The 25,146-nt window shown below is 35.5% G+C and overlaps 1 protein-coding gene and 1 long non-coding RNA gene across 14 annotated transcripts in view; one reads left to right on the top strand and one right to left on the bottom strand.

Annotated features, from left to right (window-relative positions):
• Positions 1 to 9,570, bottom strand: part of LOC105348068 (filamin-A) — a 55,456-nt gene extending 45,886 nt beyond the window's left edge. For 5 of the 13 annotated variants that reach the window (XM_066081264.1, XM_066081261.1, XM_066081263.1 and 2 more), the window contains exons 1-2: positions 9,342 to 9,569; positions 5,232 to 5,722 (exon numbers count right to left, since the gene is read on the bottom strand). In XM_066081264.1, the coding sequence (XP_065937336.1) occupies positions 5,232 to 5,571 (340 nt within the window). In that variant the 5' untranslated portion in view covers positions 5,572 to 5,722; positions 9,342 to 9,569. Of the gene's footprint in view, positions 1 to 5,231; positions 5,723 to 9,341 lie in introns of all 13 variants that reach the window. The other 8 variants (XM_066081267.1, XM_066081260.1, XM_066081259.1 and 5 more) reach the window with 7 other exon arrangements.
• Positions 9,571 to 16,579: 7,009 nt separating this feature from the next.
• LOC136274449 (uncharacterized) lies at positions 16,580 to 19,038 on the top strand. The gene is made up of 3 exons (XR_010712781.1): positions 16,580 to 16,707; positions 18,221 to 18,317; positions 18,924 to 19,038. It is a non-coding gene; the product is annotated as an uncharacterized lncRNA (long non-coding RNA).
• The last annotated feature ends 6,108 nt before the right edge of the window (positions 19,039 to 25,146 follow it).

The following is a 25,146-nucleotide window of genomic DNA, read 5'->3' as shown; positions in this document are numbered from 1 at the left end:
AATGTTAATGCTTCTGCAGAATGCAGGTAAATGAAGAAGAGTACCAGGTATAAAGCCACTGTCTGCATCAAAAACAGATGGACAGCCAGAAAGACAAAATGAATAATAAATGGGAAGAGTAATTAGGGTGAGGGTTGCTCAGTAACCAGGAATTCCCCATTCACTGCCCCTCTGGGGATAACCCAAGTCTGAGCTTGGGTAGAGCTCAGCATCAGGACAGGGCACCAGTCAATGCGTTCCTTGATTGATGACCAGACAGGGTAATTAGTCACTGGTAATCACAACACGGATCATCTGTTGGCCCTCAGCAGCCAAAAGATTCCCATTGTTTGAGGTAAATTCCTCCCTGCAGGCTTCAGTGATATGGTTCACCGCTGTTTTCCGATTGATCATTGAAACAGTGTGACTAATTGAAGCTTGAGGAAGTGAAACACCAAAAACCTTCCCCACTAACTATCATATCTGCAACTGTTGAGATAGATTTTGAACTCCTTTGTGGTTCCCCTCCCTATAAATTGGCCAGGCCTTTTTCCATTCACCTTATCCTCCCAGTGCTTCCACATACTTGTGGGTCTCCAAGGCATTCAAACATGCTGATGATGCATTTACTAATCATCAACATGATAAGTTTTTAAGAGGCTGCAGACATTCAAAACACATGTTTGAGCAGGCCCTCCAATCCTTAGACACTTGACTGATTCTGACAGACCCAGACGTTCATGACAAGGTCCCTAAAAAAATGGTTCCCTTAAATGACACCCATTCTTTATTGTTTTTTCTCTAAAATAATGAGAAACACCTTCATTTCATTAAAACTTCACAATACATGTTCTTATTTTCACCAATGACACACTGTTCTTTTTTTTTGGTATCAGGTACCCCCTAACAATGAACTAATAATGATATTCCATGCTCAACTTGATCATAATAATTCAAGCAAGTCCTGCGTCCTGCATCAGATGTTGTCAGACTAAACAGTCCTCCACTATTCCGCGCTTGGTTTATTGAATAAACACTCTCAAATCACTCAAGTGTTTGTTTAATGCCTGTGATTTTTTTAGCAGATTAAGTTTCATTGACATGCACCAAGGATGCTTATACTTCCACCAGACCCACCAAGATGTAGAACTTCAAATGAATCATTCTTTCCAGCTTCTATATACAACTACACCCAAGGGAGGGTCCCTGGCAAAAAAAAATTCTTTCTAAATTTTGATATATTTTTTTAATGCGAAAAGGAGCTTTCTGTTCATATACATATATGTAACTCTAAACTGTATGGAAGGAACAATTTATCAACTCTCACCTCCTCCTAATCTTAAATCACTCAACCACCCCCTCCCCCCTAAATACACACATATTGCAAGTAGAACCTAAGGTGTTTGCATATTAGGAATATACTGATTAAAAGTTTGTTTATGCAGGCTGAATCAACTATCTTTTTTATTGAAATTCAATTTCATCAGTATAGGATTAAGTCTGCCTTGGACGTCATTGAGTGATCTCACGGAGCTAATCAGCAAAAAAACAAAATTCTTCACCGGCCCATTTAGCCATCAATCATTTCTGTTTTTTGTGCATGCTATGCATTATCAAACTCTGTGTATAAACAACAACTTGATTTTCCTTCCTGAACTTCTCTGGTTTCGGTGACTCCAACTGCACCAAGGGTGTGGGTAGCCACTCTACTTCTGGTGAGTCAGAATAATATCTGAATCAACACCGAAAAAAAACAACCCAAAAAACATAGCCCTAACACGCTGGACACAGTTTATTTGGTACAGCTACCCACGCAATGGCAAACCGGGGTATAGATACCCGATTCTTGTGTAAACAACCACCGGGTATAGATTATTTAACCTGCCGATTTTACTCTACCCTAATAAATCTGTCCTCTGTCCATTTGATATCTGAAGAAAAGACGGCTTTATCAAATTTCAATGTGAAACTTTAATGCAGATTATTTTCTGGTTGGTCTCTAACAGAAAGGTGTGACTTTAATGGGCTTCAAAGTGCTGACCATTTATCTTCTTTTGAATTTAAATGACTCTCCTCTAGATTTAGGAAGAAATACTTCATTCATTTCCGACTTCACTCTACATAAACACCAGTTATTTACAGATTCCATACACAAACAAACTATTGAAATATTTACCACTTGTGAATTATATTTTATGACAATGTTTCCATAAAACCTGACTAGTATTACATTTCACACATTAAAAAAATAGACTAAATGCATTATGATTCAAATTGGGACTAAACATAAAACCTTATCCCTCTTGCCTCACACCTACTATCTTCTAGTGATAAACTGACAATATAAAGTCAACAAGTCACCTTATGAAAAATATTTTGAAGGCATATTATATCAGATGAGTCATCCATGTTTTCACTCCTTTGAGTGGCCTGTTCAGAAAGCCTTGACCAAAACACCACCAGCTTACAAGACCACAGAGCAGCATGTTACTCAGACATGATCTTTTTTAGCAGGCTTTTCAACCCAAGAAGTCAATCCTCTTACAAAGCCCTTAATCTGTGGTACACGGCCTTTGAAGACTATTGTAAAGAGTCCCGTCCTGGACAGAGAATTTACATAGGAAGGGTTTTCATTGGCAAACAAGTTGGAAGCCAGAGTTTTTGTTTTTTTTTGGGGGGGGGGGGGATCTATTATTGGGGTCTGATATTCTTAACCTCAAAAATCCCCATCAATGTCATATCTCTGAGATTTGGACATTGAGCTAATAATAGTATTTGGAAAGGGGTCATCTCTATTACCAAGCAGATTAAAGGAATCGCAGGTGATCTTGTTCATGAAAATAAATAATGGTGCTAGGTGAAGGCTTTAGCAATCAGTGGAAATTGTATCAGTTAAAACCTTAACGGAACAGTACATTATTTTTATGATTTGCTCAGCGAAACCTTGTTGCATACAGTGGTCACTGGTGTTTGTTCATGTTTGTGTATACCCTTTGTACTGTTGTATTGTGATGTATTTTGTATTTATAAAACTCAAAAGAGACTAGTTCAGTAGCTTTGGACATCAACAGTCTGAGGAACTTCAGAAGGGGGAAATTAAAATGGTAATGTTTCTTATTATGTGTTTGTTATTATGTAAATTACAGACATTAATCCTTGGTGGTCTTTTAATTCAATGGCCATTAACATTAACCCTGGTGTCATTGAAAGACCAATTTATTGGACAATGAATCCCTTTTCACACATCCGTGAGCTCCACAAAATAATGCAAGGCAAATATGTTGTCAATAACTGCAGGTTCCCTGACTTCTTAATCTTATCTGCGTTGTATCATGTACCTCAAAACATGGAAGCTGAACATGATCTTTTTCCTAGATCTGATTTAAATTGGAGTCAGTACTCTTAAAAATCATTTCTACCCATCCTGTTTGAAAGTTGATTCACAGAGGGATTTAAACTTCCAACGCGCAGTAAACACCTTCCATTTTTTTTTTCAAAAGGTGAATAAAAATGTTATGTAGATTTTTTTTTAAGCCTTGAAGAAATCTCCTATGCATATGAAAATAGCTGACGATACATTTATTTACGACTAACTTCTAATAGCACCCCCAGGATATGTTCAGTAAAACATCTGATGGAATGAGAATTACTGTGTTGGAGCACTCAGCAAATTAGGTAAATAAAAAACCTATCGACTCGCACAACCATATAAGGTAACAAACATAGTCCGTTTATTTGCCTGATTTCCCACAATTTGTTTTTTTTGGTGGAGAGAGACAAAGAGACAACCTGAACTTAACAAACGATCTATATGTTTTATCACTTTCTAAGATACAGTTTTATATGCTAAGAAAATTGATGTAATCACCTGATCAAACAATTCATTTCCTTTCATTGCTCCCACATATCAATCAAACTCCTGTGCTTTAATGTATTCTACTATTATTTGATGAATCTTGCCTTAGCTCTCCCCATAGTCTGTGTGTTACCCTGTAACTGTTCTTAAAACATGTACTCTAGCATTGTGAAAGTCTTGAGGATTTAGCTTTGGGTGGGAAACTTGATGCCATGTATGTGGTTTGGGGGTGAGGAAGGTGGGTGGGGGGTAATGGTCTGGGATTCCTTTAGAACTTCACTGCCATTAATTGATAATCAATCCCAGGTTGAATTCCCCTGTGATCTTGCATAAATTACCACTGTCCCATTGTTTCTCCCCTGCTGAGCAAGCAGCTGTTAAGTAAACTAACAAGTACTTATCAGTAACCCCATCCCCCCCCCCCCTACAAAACATTTTTTCCAGATGGTTTTTACAGCACATGAGTAAGTGGACATCAATATTCACATTGGTAAATTACCCCCCACCCCCACCCCACCCCCCTCAGAAGACCAAGCATTTGGTAAACACATGCATGGTTTAAGGCATGCCGTTTTTCTGCAGCTTATCACCTACTATTTATCTCTAAGCCATTGTCACACTATCTATTAGCTACCTAACAAGTCACAAGAACTGTTTGCTAATTAATAAGAGACCTGAGCATTATAACGTCTGTGACCTATATCTGTCACCTGTCCCTCTATTGGTGTGGTACCACACACTAACAGTGTTTGAACCATACAGAATCAAGTTATCTCAGTTGATAGGGGTATACAAAAAATAACTTTCCCCAGTCATTTTTGTGTAGCCAAGAACTCCACCCCCTTCTAAATCATGTGAATGTATTCAAATGCTAAAATGAATAATAAACTGACTCGAGGAAGGGAAACGCCCATTTTCCACTATATGTATCTTTAAAACAGAAATCCAGTTGTGATTATAATTAATGTAATCAGGTAAAATCTTAGGAAAATAATAGTTAAGCGTGTTATCAAGTCTAAATATAGCATTTATAGGGGTTTAACCAGGCCACAAGTAGCTCAGCCGGTTCTACAACTGCACGTAATCTACAGGTGTGTATTGGACTCGTAATCGCCATGTTTGTTTACATTTTTATTTTCCCGGGTTGGGTCTTGTCCACGTGCATTCGTAGATTGTACTATGTCTGTCACGGATTCCTAGTTTCTATGATGCACACTGTATAATAAATGACAGGGCATACCAAGCCGACACATAACTTTTAGCACCTGAAAACACACGTGTATCATTCACCATCTTTCGCTTTCATTTTTACCACTCACCGGTGTTTGCCTTTCACTGACCTATATTTGGACAAAATGCATGTCTGTCTTCACACCTTGTTAATTAATCAACTTACCAATGTTGACAATTCGGATCCCCTCATCTCTCTCCAGAAACTCCAGCACCATGGTAACATTTTCCAATTTCTGGGTTCTAAAATTGGGTCTTTTGTTGACATGTTTAAATTTTTTGCCGGATAAAACCTCCACTAAAGCAATAAGTCGTAATCCATCGGATAAATCAGAATCCAAGTTATTAATATTCTTGTTGGCAGTTTTCAGGTGCTCGTTGGCCCACCTGGTGAAGGTATTTTTCTGAATTACCTTCCATTGCGCGTCGTCTGCTAGATCTCGTTCAGTCATTGGCATTTCCTCGTCCTCGTCCTCACCATACAAATGTGACTCGCTATCGGCCATGGTGTCGCTTTATATACCGCTGTCACGCTCGAGTGAATATTAGCGTCAATGAATTTGAGAATTGTTTTATTTACTAGACCTTTCTCCTTTTCGTGTGGGCCCCAACTCTGGGTTTGTTGTGTCCTTTTTACTCAAATCCAACTTGATGACCCTGTTGATATAAAATGAAAACAGTGAGTACATTGTGAATCGAATATGACACTGTTTAAAAATGTGATATAATGGTATAATATACGATGACATGTTGCAAAAAAAACAATGAGAATGATTATATTTCGCATAAATAGAGTATTTTATTATAAGATTTTCAAAATCAGTAAATATCACAATCATATGTACCCTTTAAAAATTTCAATTTTTTTTAAATTACTCAATCTCTAGAGTGATACGTACTATTAAAATTGAAGTTTATTAGCTTTATCAACTTTTTATATAATGAAAGTAATCTTTTTGGAGATAAAGAAAATTAAACATCAAATTGAATTTTCTGTCATTAATAAATATAAAAGCGTGAGAAACTTGAGCTGTAGCCGCAGGATCATAGATATAGAACGATTGCTGACTAAAGAAACGAAACTCCAAGGAAAGAATTAGAAATTATTAGCAAAAATATCTTCGGGAAAATCAAAATTGTTACACAAGAAAAGAATATCAGATGTATTATTCGCGTGTTTAAAATATGTTTGGACTTTACATTGAACTTCTATAATATCAAATCATTTGATGCATGACTTAAAACTTAGCCATGTATTCTTGGTTTGCATAGTTTTTCTCTTCATTTATAATTTACTCTCTTTTTTTTTTTTTGGGGGGGGGGGGGTGTCGCTTTTGTGTTATGCTGTAGAATTGGACATTCCAAGCAGTTCCTACACATAAGACCATATAACATCTCTGCTATATTTTTTTAAAAAGCACATCGCTTCCTTCTCCCATTTCTCTGACAGTTATAACTCTTTATATATAATGTTTTGGTCTATTAGAAATATTCCAAGACCATTCAGAGTTATGGAGTTTATAGGGAGCCGTGGAGGGGTACTACATGTAAGTATGTAATTATCCATCCTCTAAATGTCTGGGGCCCTGAGTCCACTCCCCGAAAGATGTCGCTGTAGTCAGCCCGCCAAATTTCAATTAAGTTTATCGGGGGCCCAACGGCTGCGAGTGGACTCGAGCTCAAGACCCCTGACATTGTGAGGATCGAAAATATCAAAAACTACATTTATATTAAATAAGGGCGTTGATTCCTGCCTGACCTTTTAAACGTTTCTTGGTTGTAAACGCCATCAAAGTATTGATTTAAACATGTTAAAAGTGTTAATTTTTTGTATAAAAGTAAGACCTGTATCGAAACTTGTAATTCATATGTATTAGGGTGACAGTCCAGGAAGACGTGCCAAGAACGCTAACTCTTCTGGTGCTATGAATGGCTATTTAATAGACATTCCTACTCACATCTCTCTCTCTCTCTCTCTCTCTCTCTCTCTCTCTCTCTCTCTCTCTCTCTCTCTCTCTCTCTCAAAAGCAACGCACAGCTTTCGGCACAGGGGCCAAGCCCGTTCTAACATTAATTTCAATGTAACCATAAATAAAGAAAGTCTTTATTTATGGTTACATTGAAATTAATGTTAAAACGGGCTTGGCCCCTGTGGCTTTCGGTATAACGATATACATGAACTAAATAAGAAATGAAAAGAACAAGTCTCCCTATAAAGGAGTTATTTCATAATTATTAAGAATATATAATTATTTATTGAAAATTAGCTCCAATTGCATAAATGTTTTATTGCTTGACCATCAAGATTTAAAAAAAACACGCTGCCTTTATTCTTTCTTCCGGCTCAAATACATTCACATGTGTTACTTTATCACAATATATAAAATTCATTAAATTTTCCAATTGATCTTTACCACGACATGCAAACCATTTAACGTTAGTGTATTGCGATGACCAGTAAACGAATTCCTTACTTCCAGCGGTCCTACAAGAACGTTATGTTATCTTTCTGCCGTTAGAGAGAGAGAGAGAGAGAGAGAGAGAGAGAGAGAGAGGCTATTTGTTTCCCCCTTAACATTCCAAATGCAAAAAGGAGAGCATTGATGATAGTTCCACAACCTTTAGAACAGCTTTTAGTTAAATTTGTGACGTCATGAAGCACCTGGCACCCACTGTGCTTCAACAAGTAAGTAAAACGTCTGTATATGAAACCACCAATATTAACCAAACAGCGATGAAAGATTCCTCCGCTGTGAAACAGTCTCATTATTTTAATAAACCGTCCTTGAAGAAAGAGATAAGTCTATAAATATAAATTCTGATTTTCCCAGTTGCTTTACATTATATATATTGGATGTGCACGCTATGGTCACAAAATGGAGTAAGATCCCGGATGTTTTCTGATGCTGTCAGTATGTGTTACTCTGCCGTGTTGCTCCTGGCAATGGTTAACTCTAACATACCAGACAGGGTGGAAAAATGTGCAGAGTAGCTCCGATATTTTGTCGTGCCTCTGTGCTTGTTATAGTCGTTCATAGCTTCCGTAATATCGCCTACGTCACCAAGGTGTCACGTGGTTCCAGAATTTTAAAAGTTCGGTGGTTGAGTTTTGAGAAATTCTCTTCCAAATTACCCTGACCATAACCTATATAGTTCAACAACCGAACCAAACATAAAAACAATGGTCCATTCTTCACCTTACTTCAATCATTTAGAGGTGATTGAAAGAAAACAGTTTAGAAATCTAATGTGAACATACCGGTACATGTATACAGGGTATTTCAAAAACATGTTCGAGAACATTATCTCTAAATTCTTAAGATTGCCGTTTTTTTAATACGCATGTCAAATTCTAGAACTGAGTATGTTTTTTTATTCCTGTCTCGATTTTGATGCTCTCTAATCTCCTAAACAATCAAGTGTACCACCCACTTTTCATGCGATTTGCTTATTTCATAACAACAAGAAGATTATTCGAGTTCTCGAATATTGCGACGATGTGCAATGATGCATGACAAATAAGGAATGGCACAGAGAGAGGGAAAGCAGCTTGCATGTGCTTCCGATACACCATACGTTGTTACTTTCTTGTTTATCTAGCGATTTTCATGTGTTGTCGACAAAGACTGTCAGGTTTGACTAACTCTGAAATGCTTGGCAACTTTGTGCCGGTACAGGGTTTCCTTCCAAGACACGCCAAAGACGGTTGTCGTAAAACGCCTGATCGAGGAACTCCAAAGTCATTACGTCAAAACATTTCATGAAATTTTTTACCAAGAAATATGATAAAAAAAAAAACTCACACATCTTTCATGTATTACCGGGTCGTATTTGTGTGGTTTTCTTTTCATTTAACTTTTTGATTGCAATTTTTAAAAATTGACGATTCCTGATTCCGTATTCCGAATCATAGCAATGACATTCCCGTTCAAGTCATGACATAACTTTTGCAATAACACTAAAGAAAGAGACAATACACTATACACAGTACATAAAAAGTGTTGCGAGGATAACAGTTTTGTTGACCACTATACATATGACAAATTCCGACGGTTAAAAGGATGACTTTTCTGGTCTGACCGTGAACTTAAATCATACTTGAAGCCTCTTGAAAATACTTCAAGCAACTATTTCACACACCAGCAACAATTTCACGCGCCGTCGGGTTAAACAGTGCAGCGATATTTGTCTAACATTAACATCTTGAGAAAAACATGATGTTCAAAACTGTCTGAAATCTGGACGAAATTAAAAGCTTGTAAATAAATGTGCTTACAGATACGGTCCTGGTCTACTTCAGCCACGGAAAATCCCAAGTGAACCAAAAATCTCCCAGCGTCCTCAAAACTAGTCTTACGGTTCCCAGCAAAAGAAGGAACTACTTGTGTTTCGCGAAACTTTTTTTTATCACTCGTGCCAAACTGGATCGGGTTTATAAATATTCAGAGACAGATTATGGAGGATGAGTCTTGAGGAGTTCCTGAGAGCCCCCGTTTGATTTTCATGATAAACTCGCGAATCTTCCCCTGCGAGCCGGTGTTTCCATATTTGGGGGATGCTCGTAAGATGAGACGCTTGATGCGCTTACACCGGGGAATTACGTAGAAGAAACCATATTGTTCGGATACCCTCGTTTGTTTTCTTCGACTGTTTATCATAGAACGGTGTTTTCTGAGAGATTGATAAATATATTTTATGTGAGTGTGTATTTTCTACATAGTAAACAGATGAATGCTGCGTTAAGGTATGCACGGCAACCGTGGTCATTGGGATTCGTACATATCTTTTGATAAGTGTTGAATTTTTGCGAGATATTATCACGCCAGGAAGGGGGATTGAACAGATTTCTGCGGATTATGACACAGAAATTACATACCGCTTTAAGAAACCAAAGAAATGGCGACGCTACGATCACCAAGATACGGCCCCATCTGCTGGCGCCCGCCACCCCCTACCGCGCGTGCGCTACTGCGCCTTCCGCACGAGACGGGGAATTATTTATCATCGAACGACGATTACGTTGATGATATCATTAATGTACAAGATAGAAAACAGATGACCTTCTGTAATACCCCAGCTGTTAAAAGTCTCCGTGAGCGACCATACATCTGGGAAACATGTAAATGATCGTCCCGATCTTCTGCTATCTCATACCGGTATTGCACATGCGTTCTTCATTTATTTAACTCTTATTTACAGTTCAAATATGTTGCATAACGATAAGGAAAAATACTGGGAATTAGTTGAGGTTTTGCCCGCGTTTAGAATACGTTTGAACAAACTCTAAGTTTGTTTCAAAATTTATACATCAACGTAACAGGTTAATTTGGACACATAAATATGTTTGGGTGTGTTTTTCTATTCTCTTTTGAGAAGTGGATAAAAGCTATGCCTGTCCACTTCATAAAACAGAAAAAGTTTTTACCTGGTGTGAGAAACAATTCAGAGAGAGAAAAAAGAGGAGCGGCTAATAGTTATGTTATAATAATATTAGTCTATATTTTTGGAAGTTATAGTTTTTTTTACGAATTATTATAAGGTGGATGGGTATGCCACGGTTAGCTTCATTATTACATGTATATCGTAAAATATTCTTACATGTAATAAAGCATTTTACAAAGAGATGTCTCCCAAAAGTTACTAAGTTCGTTCTTCAGGTCAATCTGAACATTACTTGACCTATTCCTTCAAGTCGAGGAAAAATATGTTCCGATTGCTCTCTGGCAAAGGAAATATTAAATGGATTGATTTGTATGGTGACAATTTGTTCGCGTTTGAGAAGATGTTAAACTGACCTTTTTGTCATGTTGTTAACTTTGAATTCACCGGGTAAAAGTAAATACAAAATTTCAACATGAAAAAATAACTTGTAAATTTTGTATTTACTATCACCCGGCAAATTAAAAATTTTCAACACGACACTTTTATCGAGGGCAGGGAATTATTCCAAATAAGTGACCGTAAGGTTACATCTCTTTCCTTTTCGTAATTGTATATATCAATGGCGGATTGCCCAAAATGAATTATTGTACTGCGCCTGTACTGTGTTGATGTGTGACATCGATGGTAGATGGCGCGCGGAATTATATTATTATTATTATATTATTATAACATATATATAGCGCTAAATATAATAAAATTACTCTAAAGCGCTTTACATAATAAGTTAAAACTACACAATGAGCATACACAAATAAAATTGAGTTATTATAGGCATATAAATCTATAAAAAGAGGTTTACATATAGAAAATAGGCTAAACAGTTTTTAAAATATTCATAAAACATTTTTAGCACAGATTAACTGATTAAAGACTGACGATCTATTTAAACTGATAAAAGGGTCAATTATAAAACGCTAATTTAAAAAGATGTGTCTTGAGTGACTTTTTAAAACTGGTCAGATTTTCTTCGAGTCTTAAAACTGCGGGAAGACTGTTCCAGAGTTCAGCTGCACTGACATCGAAACGCCGATTTCCATAAAATTTGGTACGTGCCTGGGCTTAACCAGAAATCTCGAGTTCTCTGATCGAAGTGATCTTGATGGAAAATATACATCAATAAGGTTCTGAATGTATGCCTTGAAAACAGTCAAAATGTTGCGCCGCTATATGCTGTTATATGATGTCATTAGACAAAGAAGCAGACGATGGCACGTTTTTGTCTTTCACTCTCTCACTCAAGTAACTTCGTGTTAATAATGAAGGAAACCTAACAATACACAAGTTGTACAACTATTCCTGTAGGTCTGATTCTGTCTCCCCCAATAAAGTTGTTTCTGGAGCAAAAGGTCACGGCGAAATTGTACTTCTGTCCATGACATTGCTGCACTGATGTCACAATTTCCAGCGTAAACTGAGTTATGAACAGTTTTTACCATTGCATATCCATTTACCGACATTGTCTTTTATAGATGATAACATACATGTTCATATAGAAAAACATATTACTCTTCTCTTTTTCTCTCTCCTTCATTTGATACGTTAAAAAAATCTTTCCTATTTCTAATGATTGTTTCCGATTGTTTCATTACAGTTACAGTGTTAAGGTTGTAGCAAAGCGTGGTGTTTTGTGGTTTTTTTTGGTCACTTGAAATTCGGTATAACCGAGTTTTGCATAAAATTTATGTTCCATGTGTGGAAGAAATGACCCTTCCTTCTATGCTCCTACTGTATGACAACTGATAACGATTATTATCTACTTTTGCATACACACCTTTGAGAGAGAGAGAGAGAGAGAGAGAGAGAGAGAGAGAGAGAGAGAGAGAGAGAGAGAGAGAGAAATAGAGAGAGAGAGAGGAAAGATGCATACACACCTTTGAGAGAGAGAGAGAGAAAAACGGACGGACGGACGGACAGACATACGGGCTATGAAGGTACAGCTTGATGATGGTTTATTTTTAAACCGGTACATTATATAAATATAAATTATATAAATAATGCCTGTTTGGGAGGGTAACTCTCCTAAACAGGCACTATTTATTTTATTATACTGAATGCCTTAATTTTAAAGAAAATTTTACTGCTTTTATACAGAAATAAAGTTAATTCTACGGCGAACCGTACGCGCATAATTTACGCGCATGTAACAATTCGTTTTATTATAATTTCATGTTAAATACTGAAATCTGATTGGTTTATACGCAGTTGATAATCCGTTCTATTACCCTCAGCGTTAGCAACACACTTGGCAACGGGTTACACAACAAATTGTTACATGCGCATAAATAATGCGCGTACGGTTCGCCGTAGAATTCACGTCGTTTCTATATAAAAGCAGTCATAATTTCCCTATAATTAAGACATTCAGTATAATAAATGTTTCGACGAGAGACGCTTCGCGTCGGTTGACAATGGTTTTCTCGGGGTGTCAATTTCAACTGTTACCCTCCCAAACAGGCACTATTTATATAGTGTTACCCGTTGCCAAGTGTGTTGCTAATGCTGAGGGTAATAGAACGGATTACCAACTGCGTCTAAACCAATCAGATTTCATTATTTAACATGAAAGTATAATAAGAAATTAAAATGCATGTAGATATATATTTCAAATTAGTTGAACAAAGAGATGATCTGTAGAAAACTTAAATGGATCAAAATACCCGGCCAAACATAGAGAATATGCACTAATGTGGATATATTACAGGCTTATTACATGTACATGTATATGTATATAGAGTTCTGCAGGAATCCCCACCCTACAACATGTACGGATAGATATATCGTTTCACCGTGAGCCGGTATGACATTACAAAGAAAGCAGGAAGGAAAGTATTTGGTACTACTACATGTACGTGTACAGCATACCAGTACGTAGTATATTACATGTACATGTAATAAGTTGGTTGTGATCAACACACAACGTACAGTTATTGAAATTATTTGATATATGAGTTTAGTTTTCTTTAAATACTACCAGTATATAAAACTATAATATAAATACAATTTAAATATATTTTCTTGTTTGTTCAAATATTTTTATCGCTAAACAATGGTTACAAATCTATTTCGTGTACACACGTCTGTGGGTTATGTAATTTTCTTGCCGTGCCAGCAACAATACCATTTATATAAACGAAAAAACCACATTTAATTGTGTAGTAGAAAGTGAATAAGTTCCAAAGAAAAACATTTTTTCGTTTCAACAATTTTGCAAGTAACATGAGTGAAATTTTGAGAACGTTAAAGAAACAAAAACATTTCCGGAATGAAAAAGTTAACTCTTCCTTTTTATTTCTTTTACGTAAAGAGGTGGTTTTGGTTTAGATACACGTATGTGTGAGAGGCCAAACAAATTATGTAAGGAAAACCACAAATTACATCATCATCAAGAAAAAAAAAAAGAATTGCCGTCCTTTAAGGTGTGTGAAACGTATTCCGCTGAACATTGTCTTACTTGATAAATATGCTATAAAATGGTCTTAGATCTTCTAAAAAGACAATTTGGATTTCTATCAAGAGGCCCACAGCCTTTAAACTGACATTTCAGAGGGTGTCATGTTTACATTTTAAGCTTCATTTTGAAGTCTAAACCCTTGTCTGAGACTCCTCTGACCGTATTAATTTTTTTCATTCATTCACAAAAATGGTGTTGGTAGTGGTGGGTGTGGGGGTCAAGAATCAGAGGAATCTCGAATTATCTTAACTTTTGGTAATTAGAGACCAGGAGGCGTGTCAATATTTGATAATAGAACCATTTTAACAAGCCCTTGGACTTTCAGTTGGACGTAGCTATCTATTTAATGCGTCAAAGCACGTTAAAAATGACGTGGTGTCAAGTGAAATATGCATCGATTGTGTAGTCTTTGCTCAAAAGCCAGACAAATCTTGTTGATTTCAAAGAGCCATGGCGGAATGGCCAGCAATGAAATAGACGGGCCTTCGTCACATTGCTGTTTGACACATCTACCCAAAGTCCAAGCTCTTGTTTAAACTGTTTCAATTACAGTTTAATTCATTTATAATGCACACAAAACGTGTAAAACGTGTACAGCTTTTTTCTACAACTATATAATGCACGGTATATTAAAGTAGATTTCCTAAAATAGAACACATTATTAATTCAATATTGCCAAGTGACAACTTACCATGTAGTTTTCGAGATAAAGTTAAATTTGTTCATGGATAACACACAGCAATTACCATAAGTAAAATACTTGTTCATATATAGCCATATTTATTACCCCCTCCCTCAATGAAAAGCCTCAACTTCTGCCCCATGGCTTGGACAGTGAATTTCATGATTTAACATCAGGGCATTATGAACATAATAGCCATGCATTACTGTGATCATGGTGAAAATACAGATAAAAAATTATTAAATCAATACATTATCACTATGTAGCCAAATTGGCCCCGCCCTAGGGCCTGAACCCGAATTTTACAATGTAGGTAGAGGACATCATGGACATAATAATCATGCATTTAGTTTTTCTCATATTTACTAGTATTTGAAAGTAGTGAAGAAGATTTTTTAAGATTTAGCACCTTTTTACTATTATGGCCATATAGGCCCAGCCCTAGGGCCTGAATCCATGTCCCAGAGGTAATGAATTCCACAATTTAGATGAAGGGCTTCATAGGCATTATAAACATGCATTTAGTTTTTCTGAAATATATATGGGAGTAAAGAAGCAAAATTTTTAAGACTTAATACACTTTACTAAATGGCCATATTGGCCCCACCCTAGGGTCTGAACCCATGACCAAAGGGCCATGAATTTCACAATTTTAGTAGAGGGCTTCATGGACATTATAATCATGCATTCAGTTTTGTCCCTACGTGTGGGAGTAAAATATGATTTTTGAAAAATTAACGCCTAATGGGGCCTCGGGGTGGTATATAGAGCCACGAATTTCACTTAGATTTCTCTTACCTAAAATTGCTTCACAAAAAAGGCAACAATTGGCCTTGTTTTTTTTAAGAAAAAGTTAAAAATGTAAAATTAATAACGCACGACAGACGCACGACGACAGACGAAGACCAATTGTAATAGGTCACATGAGTGACGCAATCAAGTGACCTAAAAAGACATTCTATGTACGTTTACAAACAATTAACAACTTTCTGCCTACACCCCTGTTACTCAATCTTAGCCAACTGGTCCATGGACAACAATGCTTTCCTGAACAACCATATTTTTTTCGGTTGTTGTTGACTTTAGCAGCTGCAGATACATGTATATGTTTATTCAAAAAGTACAACTTTGGGCGGTACAGATATTATATTATAATTCGCCTGATCATTTACTACCTTGCTTGAATGTTCATTTAACAAATCAAAGCATCCTATTTATAAAAAAACCCAATAAAACAGCAACAACAACTAAAAAAACCCACTAATATGTTGTGAGATTTGGCCCCTCCCTCCTTAGTTTAGAACCATACTTAACCCAAGCAAAGGATAAAGAAAAAAACAAATCTTCCTTATATTATCTTGCTTTCAAACAAATTTCAGAAGTTTTAGCCTCTAAGTTTTTTTAAATGGTCTATGAATTTACATATGTCAAGATCGCGCGAATAAAGAACCTCAAGTTGAAAAAAAAGATCGCGTTAAAATTGACCAGTTTGCAGCTCGTTTTTACGTGCAATGAATTTCCCTGTTGGGTTTAGAGATCGTGAGCCCAACGTTCACCACTACTGCTATGCTACATACTATAAATACATATTATACATGTGTATGGGACGCCATAGCAGCTGCCGTAAGGTCAATTTGATATTACATGTATATGAATTGGTATATATTTAATATGCAATAGTAAAATCATTATATGCAGTGGTGACATCATTATATGCGGTGGAAGATATAAAGATTTATTCACAGCATATAATGAATAAACCACTGTACATAATGATCTAACGACGTGACGTAATGACATTACCTCTTCATATAAAGATTTTATCCCTGAGTATATAATGATGTTACCACCGCATTTAGAGATTTCACCACTGCATATATTGATATTTCTATTGCATATTATAAATGATTTATTTATATTCATATAATACGGAATTGACCTTCAGGCAGCTATGGCGTTCCATACATGTGTAAGGTGTAACTTCCTATTCGCCCTCGACCGATTTTCTTCATCTGCTTTCAGCTGACGTGAACTTTTCGTCGCGGAAGCAGCTCAACATCGTTTATGGTATGCACATATACATGCATATACGGTATCCTCATACCTGCTAGTATACATGTATACATACATGTATCTGTGTCTTACGTATATGATTTTAATTATTGACACTCTCATATGTACTAAACAATGAACAGAAAAAATATCAAAAGTCAATGCATATACATGCTAACTTCAAAATTATCATCTTTAATTTTGAATTTTTCGATGAAGAGGGATGGTTGTAGGGCATTTGGCCGCACGTGTTTGATCTTTTAAAACGAAGCAGGCGTTATTTGTCTTCAGTCAAAACAAGATCTCAGATATTTTCTTAAAACCCCTCTTGGCAAAATTCAACAAAATTGCACTTGCAAATGTGCCGTTTTTAACATTATAGTTAATCCCATTTTCTCTGTGGAATTTCAATAGTTAAACACAGAGATGAATGCTAACTACATATCGCCCTAGAGTGGGTTTTTAAGCTTTTTTTCCAATCATATATCTTTATCAGTTTCCAGAAAACAAACGCACATACTTTTTTTTTATCATCTTTCGTTAAAATTGTTCTATAGATGAGGATTATCTTGATGATTGTTGATAATTCTCCGATTCTAAACCCTCCATATTATTTAAAGAAAACCTATTTTTTTAAAATTACAAATTGTAACATTATTGAATTTTTAAACTGCTAAATGGAAAATGAACACAAACGCTTTATTGTAAATTAAATATAATAAAGATATTAATGAAGTACTTACTTTATACGTGCATTTAGAACCCTCTTCAAAGACAAACTGGGAGACTTAATAAATTACTCTTAATATATACATATATATCCGACTTTTTAAAGCAATTACACATTCCTAATTACCTATTATTTTCCGGTCGCGGAGCCAAGGTCTCATAATTTTACCACATTTAATCGTACATGTACATGTACATGCGCAAGGGCATGTTCAGATAATACAAAGAACGATAACTCTTCACGGTTTTAGGATTTTTGCACATCATGTCGAGAGAAACAATGTGGTCAAAAATATGTACGTTATTAATATAATATGTTATTATTGTTACGCGCAATAGGCTTAATAGGCCTCGGGTATGTAATAAAAATTACTTATTTCTCCAATTCTCAAGGTAATGTATACTTTAAGGAGGCTGGCTGGTTAACAAGTCTACCTAAATTTTTAAGCTAAGTTTGTTGAGCTATTAACTACATGTATTGTTTAGCGAAGAAAAAATCCATACATTTTACTTTTTAAATTTGGGTATTTTCCTGTTTTTAAATTGAGCTCTCCTTCCAAAGGAGACCAATACAGTCTAGAAATGGCCGCAACCATCGAGCCCTCTTAATTGAAAATGCAATTTCTCCTTTTCATTACTGTTGTTGTTTCGCTTATAACCAGACAGAATGTGTTTGAATATTGCAGGTTATCACTGCATGTCTGTAAGATGAGCTTAACTCGCTCATACGCCCAGAGTAGTAAAAATCTTGCTGCGCTTTTAAATACAAATGCTAATTACCACAGAATTTGAATTCCAGATCTCTGTAACATTCCGTATCTCGAGGAGCAAGAATTTCCTGGGTGTTTACTTCTACATTATACTGCATTCATACCAATAGAAATTACATAAAACAGGTAAGATTAGATTATAGACATGCATTACTGTACATGAAACCAACAAAGTTCTCTTTCATACAGGCACCCCCCTCCCCCTGCAATGCAAAGTATCGGTTTCAGAGGTCCGTCAATGGCGTCATTGTAACTTTAAATGAAATAAGCCGGTCAAGCATAAGTAAGAGAATGTAGCACCTAATGTTTTAATTTGATATAAACTTTTGTAAGTACTATAAGCAAAACTATGCACAAACAATTTAAATTTAAACAAAAGATATTAAACAGCATGCACGTACCTACATTATAAATTCAAAGTTCTTTCAGTCTGGCCACTTGTACCTATATACCATAGACACCTTCTCCCATTGAAAATCGAAACCTACTCACAATAATATTGATGAGATGTTACTCTTTTTATTTAAAAATTTAATTTCCCGAGTTCCAATCAAACGCCCCCTAGATTCTATTTCGTCGGTCTCTCGCCGCATGCTTTTAAGAAATATGCAATAGATACATGTTCAATATTCTGGTGGGCGGGGCTTTGTTCATTCATGGGAGCACGGTGACTCAGAATAGAGCGGACGTACATTATTGTGTAGGAACTGACATGTCATTGTCTAATTACAGGATTCAGAAATACACCTTGATAACCCAGAAATTCCATCAGCTCGAATCAGCGTCATGCATGCACTGGTCCCGCCATAACATCTCGCCAGAGTAAACTCAAAACATTACAAATAGCTAAGCACGCGTATATACTTGTACTTGCACATGAATCGCTTGGATAGTAACTTTTTTAGATTGATTTTGAAAAATACATTTTGTTTATAAACGCATTATTTCTGATTACTTCTGATGCTTACTGAGAGAGAGAGAGAGAGAGAGAGAGAGAGAGAGAGAGAGAGAGAGAGAGAGAGAATTATCAAAAGCTTAGAACGGAGAAATAAGAATTATACTAAATGCTTTTGAAATATATTCAAATACAAAATTAACACTAATATAGTTTATAATAAATGACAATCGCTTAGTATACGCATAAAATGGATGTAACTCTAGTTCTTACCTTCAGTTTGCAGACGGTGTTATGTCATGATAAACCTGGTCAAAGTGGCGTGTACAGAACCAACATGCAATTTGTCAATGTATAGTCGAATTAAAATCACCGGTAAAGGGTTGAATTTAATAAGTTTTTCATTACAAGTGCGCTATTAACAGCGATCCTTGCGCGCGCTTCATTCCCTTCTATCTCACCGGTCCCCACGTAAAGGTACATGTATCTGCGTAGATTCACGAGGTGTATCGAGAAACAGAAAAGGTAGATTTTTCCCCAAGCCTGTAAATATTTTTTGTAAGAATTTAAAATAAGGATCCTCTCCAGAAAATAATATGTAATCTTTGTTGGTAATCTAAAATAAATATTTAAGAGTTATACCCTAACTGGGTCTCAAGCACGACCTTTCGTTTTTACACGCTGATCCGGGAATTTCTGACCCTAGGGGCGCACAGTTTTTAAGTGACATTTCAGATTTCCTTTGGCCAGGAGACTGTAAGTGTTAATATTGGAGTAGGATGTGGGACCGGGGGCACGAAGGACTCCAGTGTGATTTTATGGATATTGGACATGCTCTGCTGTGTGGTTGAAATCTTTATCAAGAGAGAGAGAGAGAGAGAGAGAGAGAGAGAGAGAGAGAGAGAGAGAGAGAGAGAGAGAGAGAGAGAGAGAGAGAGAGAGAGTAAGTATTCTGAAACTCCTTGCAGACAGACAGCTGAGAGAATCAGAGAGCGAGAGACAGACGGACAACTAAGAGAAACACAGAGAGACCAAAACACAGAAGCAGAAAGAGAGAGAGAGAGAGAGAGAGAGAGAGAGAGAGAGAGAGAGAGAGCAAGCATGTCCTATTGTCCTCTTTAAACATTCACTCCCTGGCTAAATGCAGATGACCAGTTCAGGCAAAATGGCTCATTCTTGCTTTGCAAAGTAGAGGAAAATCTGGGAGGAACGTAGAACTATCCTACTTTTCTTTATAAATTTCGTACATGATTTAGTATCTGTACAGTTAACAGAATGATATACGTACACGTACATGCATGTAGTCAAAGCAAGCTTGTCAGCAATGCCAATTATAGCCCTATACACGTAATATGTATAATTGCTTGCATGGTCAAATGTAAGGTATAGAGACAGAAAAAGACACTATTTCCGCTAAAAAAAAAACAACCAGTTAATAGGTACCCGTATAAAATTTTGTGAGTACGGGGCGAGGAGGAAGGAGTGTCAGTAACATGCACGTGCTCTGAGAGTGATTTTAAAATGGTGTCTTTTTATTTCCTATTGATTTTCTGCAAGAATAACGGTGGCATACTTGGGCCACTTCTGTGCAAGTTAATTTTCTTTCGAATATGTCGGCAGATGCGAGATAAATATGTTGGCATGCAAGATAATTATATTTACATTCAACAAAATATGTTGACATGCAATAAAATTGCAATCGGATACAAATAATTGAAAATGTAAGGAAAAAAACAACGTCAAATATCGCCTACATGTGACTTTTTACATGTACATGTTACATGTAGATGCTACTGATTTAAGTTGACATGGATATGTTGACATGCGATTTATTAATGTCAACATTCAAATTGTCAGTATAAATAAGTTGCAAGTCCACATATATAAGTTGCATGTCAACATAACTAAGTTGTATGTCGACATAAATAAGTTGCATGTCGAAACAAATAAGTTGCATATCAACATAAATAAGTTGCATGTCAAAATATTTGTGTAACTTGATTTGATTTGAACATATTTTATTGTATTATATATTACAATAGGATTGGGCACAAGTTATAAAAACTTAATTCGCCCTCTCCCTACATGTAGAAACAAATACAATATTATTGCAAATACGTCACAGTTTGTACTTATACAATAAAAATTACACCAGTACATAGATAATTGATAAATGTAGTAATTCTAAGAAAGTTAAAGTTATCTAATATTACATGATTGCAAGGATAAACTAGATAAATAGATAAAGATAAAAAGATATTATCAACAAGAATAATCAGATTTGTGTTTATTCAAATCTACCAGTACTATGAATATAAATTTGAACAATTGAAAAAAGGTATTTATTTTCATTCACACTGAGTGAGTCGTCTCCCCAAAGTAAGGAACGAGAGTCAAGAATACAAATTTTGCCAAATCTAAGAAATTTATTAAAAAATTCTTCCCTGACAGTAGCATACTTAGGACAAGAGAAAAAGAAGTGATGTGCGTCTTCAATCTTCCCACATGAACAAAGAGGGCTTGATATAATATTGCATCTATAAAGATCTATGTTTAGCGCACAATTTTAACGGAGTCTTGTGTGTAAAATATTAGTACGTCTTTTCCCATAACTGAAATAAGGAGGAGCTACTGCTAGAGAATTGGAAATTTTGTTTTTAAATAAGGATAATGAACTCGAATCTCTGATATCCAAGGGTAAGGAATTCCATTCATTGACCACAGTTGGAACAAATGATGATTTATAAATTTGCAGTCTACACACGGGTATATTGTAGTTTTGTGAGTTTCTCGTATAATAAGCAGATGCATTACATCGCATATCCGGTACAATGTCTAACAGATATTCAGGTACTAAGTTATTATGGATTTTATACATTATATTTAACCTTTGAATTTTGCGTCTTGCATTAAGTGGTTCCCAGCCCGTTTCAAAATACAAAGATTCTCTAGAAGCAAAAATAGTTAGCCCAGTAACAATTCGGGCTGCTTGCAATTGTAGTTTCTCTAGTTTTTCAGAATCAAAAGCGTGACATCCTCCCCATACTACTGACGCATATTCCAACTGTGGTCGAATAAACGAGGTATACAGAAGAGAAAGAGTTTTACGATTAGCTTTAAACTTTAGTTTTTTTTAGCAAACCAATTTTCTTATAAGCGTTATTCAGTAAAATTTCTATGTGAGACGACCAACTAAGGTTTGATGAAAGTGTAACACCCAGATGCTTATGAGTTTGAACATATTCTAACTGACTATCTTGAAAAATAAGTTTCGGTGGTTCTAAGTTTTTTCTCGTATTAAAAAATATAACTTTAGTTTTAGAGGGATTGAACTTTAGTAACCATTTCTTCGACCAATTTTCTAAGACATTTATATCATGATTCAGACAATTTTCAATAGTTTTGATACATTTTGATGAGTACTGCAAACAGTTATCGTCAGCAAACAATCTACAAAAACTTGACATGTTGTGTGCTACATCATTCACATAAATCAAAAATAGTAGTGGTCCATGGCCAAGTACGGAGCCTTGAGGTACACCGGCATGAATTTGTGCCTTAGAAGAAAATAAATTTTTGTACATAACTCGTTGTGTCCGATTTGCTAAATAACTTTTGAACCAAATATACATCTTTCCATCAATACCATACATTTTTAATTTATATAAAAGTCCTTTGTGCCAAACACGATCAAAGGCTTTGGATAAATCACAAAACACCATGCAACATGATTTCCCTTCATCAATTCTCCTAACAATATTATCATATGTTTCTAATAATTGAAAAACAGTAGAATGGCCTGGTAAAAATCCGCGGCTTGATATTTATAAAACATATTGTTACTGTGAAAATAGTTATATAAATGTTTAAATACAATGCGTTCCATGACCTTACCAACACAACTTAATAATGAAACTGGTCTATAGTTTGACAACACCGAAGGGTCATCTTTTTTGAAGAGTGGAATAACGTTAGCTTGTTTCCACATAATAGGAAAAACAGATTCTCTAAGTGAGCGATTAAACAATAGAAATATTGGTTTGACAATGGTAAGTTTAGTAGCTTTCAACATTTTGTGACTAATAAGGTCTGCACCTATGGCCTTGTTTTCAGGAAGAATAGATAGTATATCAATTATTTCTTGTTCATTAATACACATACTGTCAAATATACGGTCACACATAAATATTTCTTGAGGTAATACAGAGTTATCATCATCAACACAGGCGACTGAAGCAAAATATTCATTCAGTGAGTTAATTTTATCGACATCAGAAAAAGCAAAAGAGTTACTATCTGTGTATTGTAGAGGAGGAATTTCCGAGAGTGGTTTTGTTTTAAAAGTGACCCTAAGAATTTTCCAGTATAATTTTGTGTTGTTTATATTGTTGTCAGTGAGTTGTAATTCAATGTTGTTATGATAGTTTTGTAGTGCATGTTTTTTCATGTTGTTAAATTTATTTCTAATGTGCTTGAATTTATCCCAGTCTAGAGGAGAATTTGTGTAACTTAAATTAGTAGCATCTAGCTACTTTCATGTCAATATATTTATCTAGCTTGTCAACATAAATAAGTTGCATGTATATGTTCATATATATAAATCTTGGATGTTTAAATTTACATATGGGCAATATTTGATATTTTTTCAGATTTTCTATAATTCTTACCTGATTGCAAATTTTTTGCATGTATACATTATTATGTTGCATGTTGACATAACTACCCCTTGCATGTCAACATGCTTTTCTCGCATGTTGACATGTTTGATAATAATAGCTCACAAGGGGCAGAAGTGTGCCTCCATTCAAGACAATACTATATACGAAGCAATTTTTAAGTTATTAAATATGTTTCACTTTGAAGTAAAATGGTGTCCTTGATTATTGAGAATCAAAATGATCGTCATAATTTATGTTGTTGTCAGTTATCAATAATCTATTTTTTGTATAGGACAATGGGATGAGGTTAAAGTTCAGAAGATTCCAAATACCACTCCCCCAACCCTTCATTTGAATACTGTGTAAGAGTATACTACGTAGTTCGTTACACAATAAAAATACAATATAAAATTATATTCCTTGTGTTCTATTATAAACTGGGGTTTTGTTTAGCGATGACTCACGTGCTCTATAAAATCTCGAGTAATTCTCGAACTGTTCGCCGAGCGAACAATGACATTCTATTATGAAGTTCAAGTTCACCTAAAATCACTGATGTATACATTGTATATAAACTATACGTAAAAAGTCGTTGCACGATTTACTAAAACTGTGAGCGCTAATAGACCATACGTAAAGCAGTAAATAGACATTACAAACAGACATGAGATTTCATTTCAGAATTAAGTTAAGAACCCTACATTTCCAAGGTTGCAGAATTATTACAGAACAGAGACAACACGGTCTCAAATTATACAAGGACAGCAGACAGATTCTGAGTCCATATTACATTTCTTTTCATACAATACATGTACATGTTATATACATGAATACAATATGAGACTTGGCTATGGGCAAATTGTGTAAAAGTTTACACGTGTCTATAAAGAATACTTTGAACATATTTTCATTGAACATAAATACAATTGGGATTGTGCAAAAGTTCCAAAACTGTAAGATTACTTTACTTTATTATATCTGGTAAATGTAAAATACAAATGTACAAATAAATGGGAAATGTTTGCTTCACTCAGCTCTATGCAATGAGTAAGGAATAATAATAGGCAGAGCATTATACAGATTCTATTATATTGCAATGTCCTAAATGATGACAATTTCAGGATTTCCGATCAAAAATTTACATCTTTCTTAAATCTGCGCACGACCTAAAAATTCACGCGCGCTTGCAACATAAATGGACATGTATATATAAAGTTTGATTACTGTAAAGCAATTAATCGGATGATCACTACAGGAAAAGATCAGCTCACACAGGTAAATATATATCCAATATTGTCAACAGATCTTATCAGCAACAAATTTGTTATTGTTTTACGGTGCATGTTTGTGATGTATGAATTTCTGTTTTTTCTTTCAGTCCCTTCAAAATGTCCGATCATTG

Source organism: Magallana gigas, chromosome 4 (assembly GCF_963853765.1).
Source record: "Magallana gigas chromosome 4, xbMagGiga1.1, whole genome shotgun sequence".
Taxonomy (NCBI): domain Eukaryota; kingdom Metazoa; phylum Mollusca; class Bivalvia; order Ostreida; family Ostreidae; genus Magallana; species Magallana gigas.
This window is presented reverse-complemented; position numbering and strand designations above follow the sequence as displayed.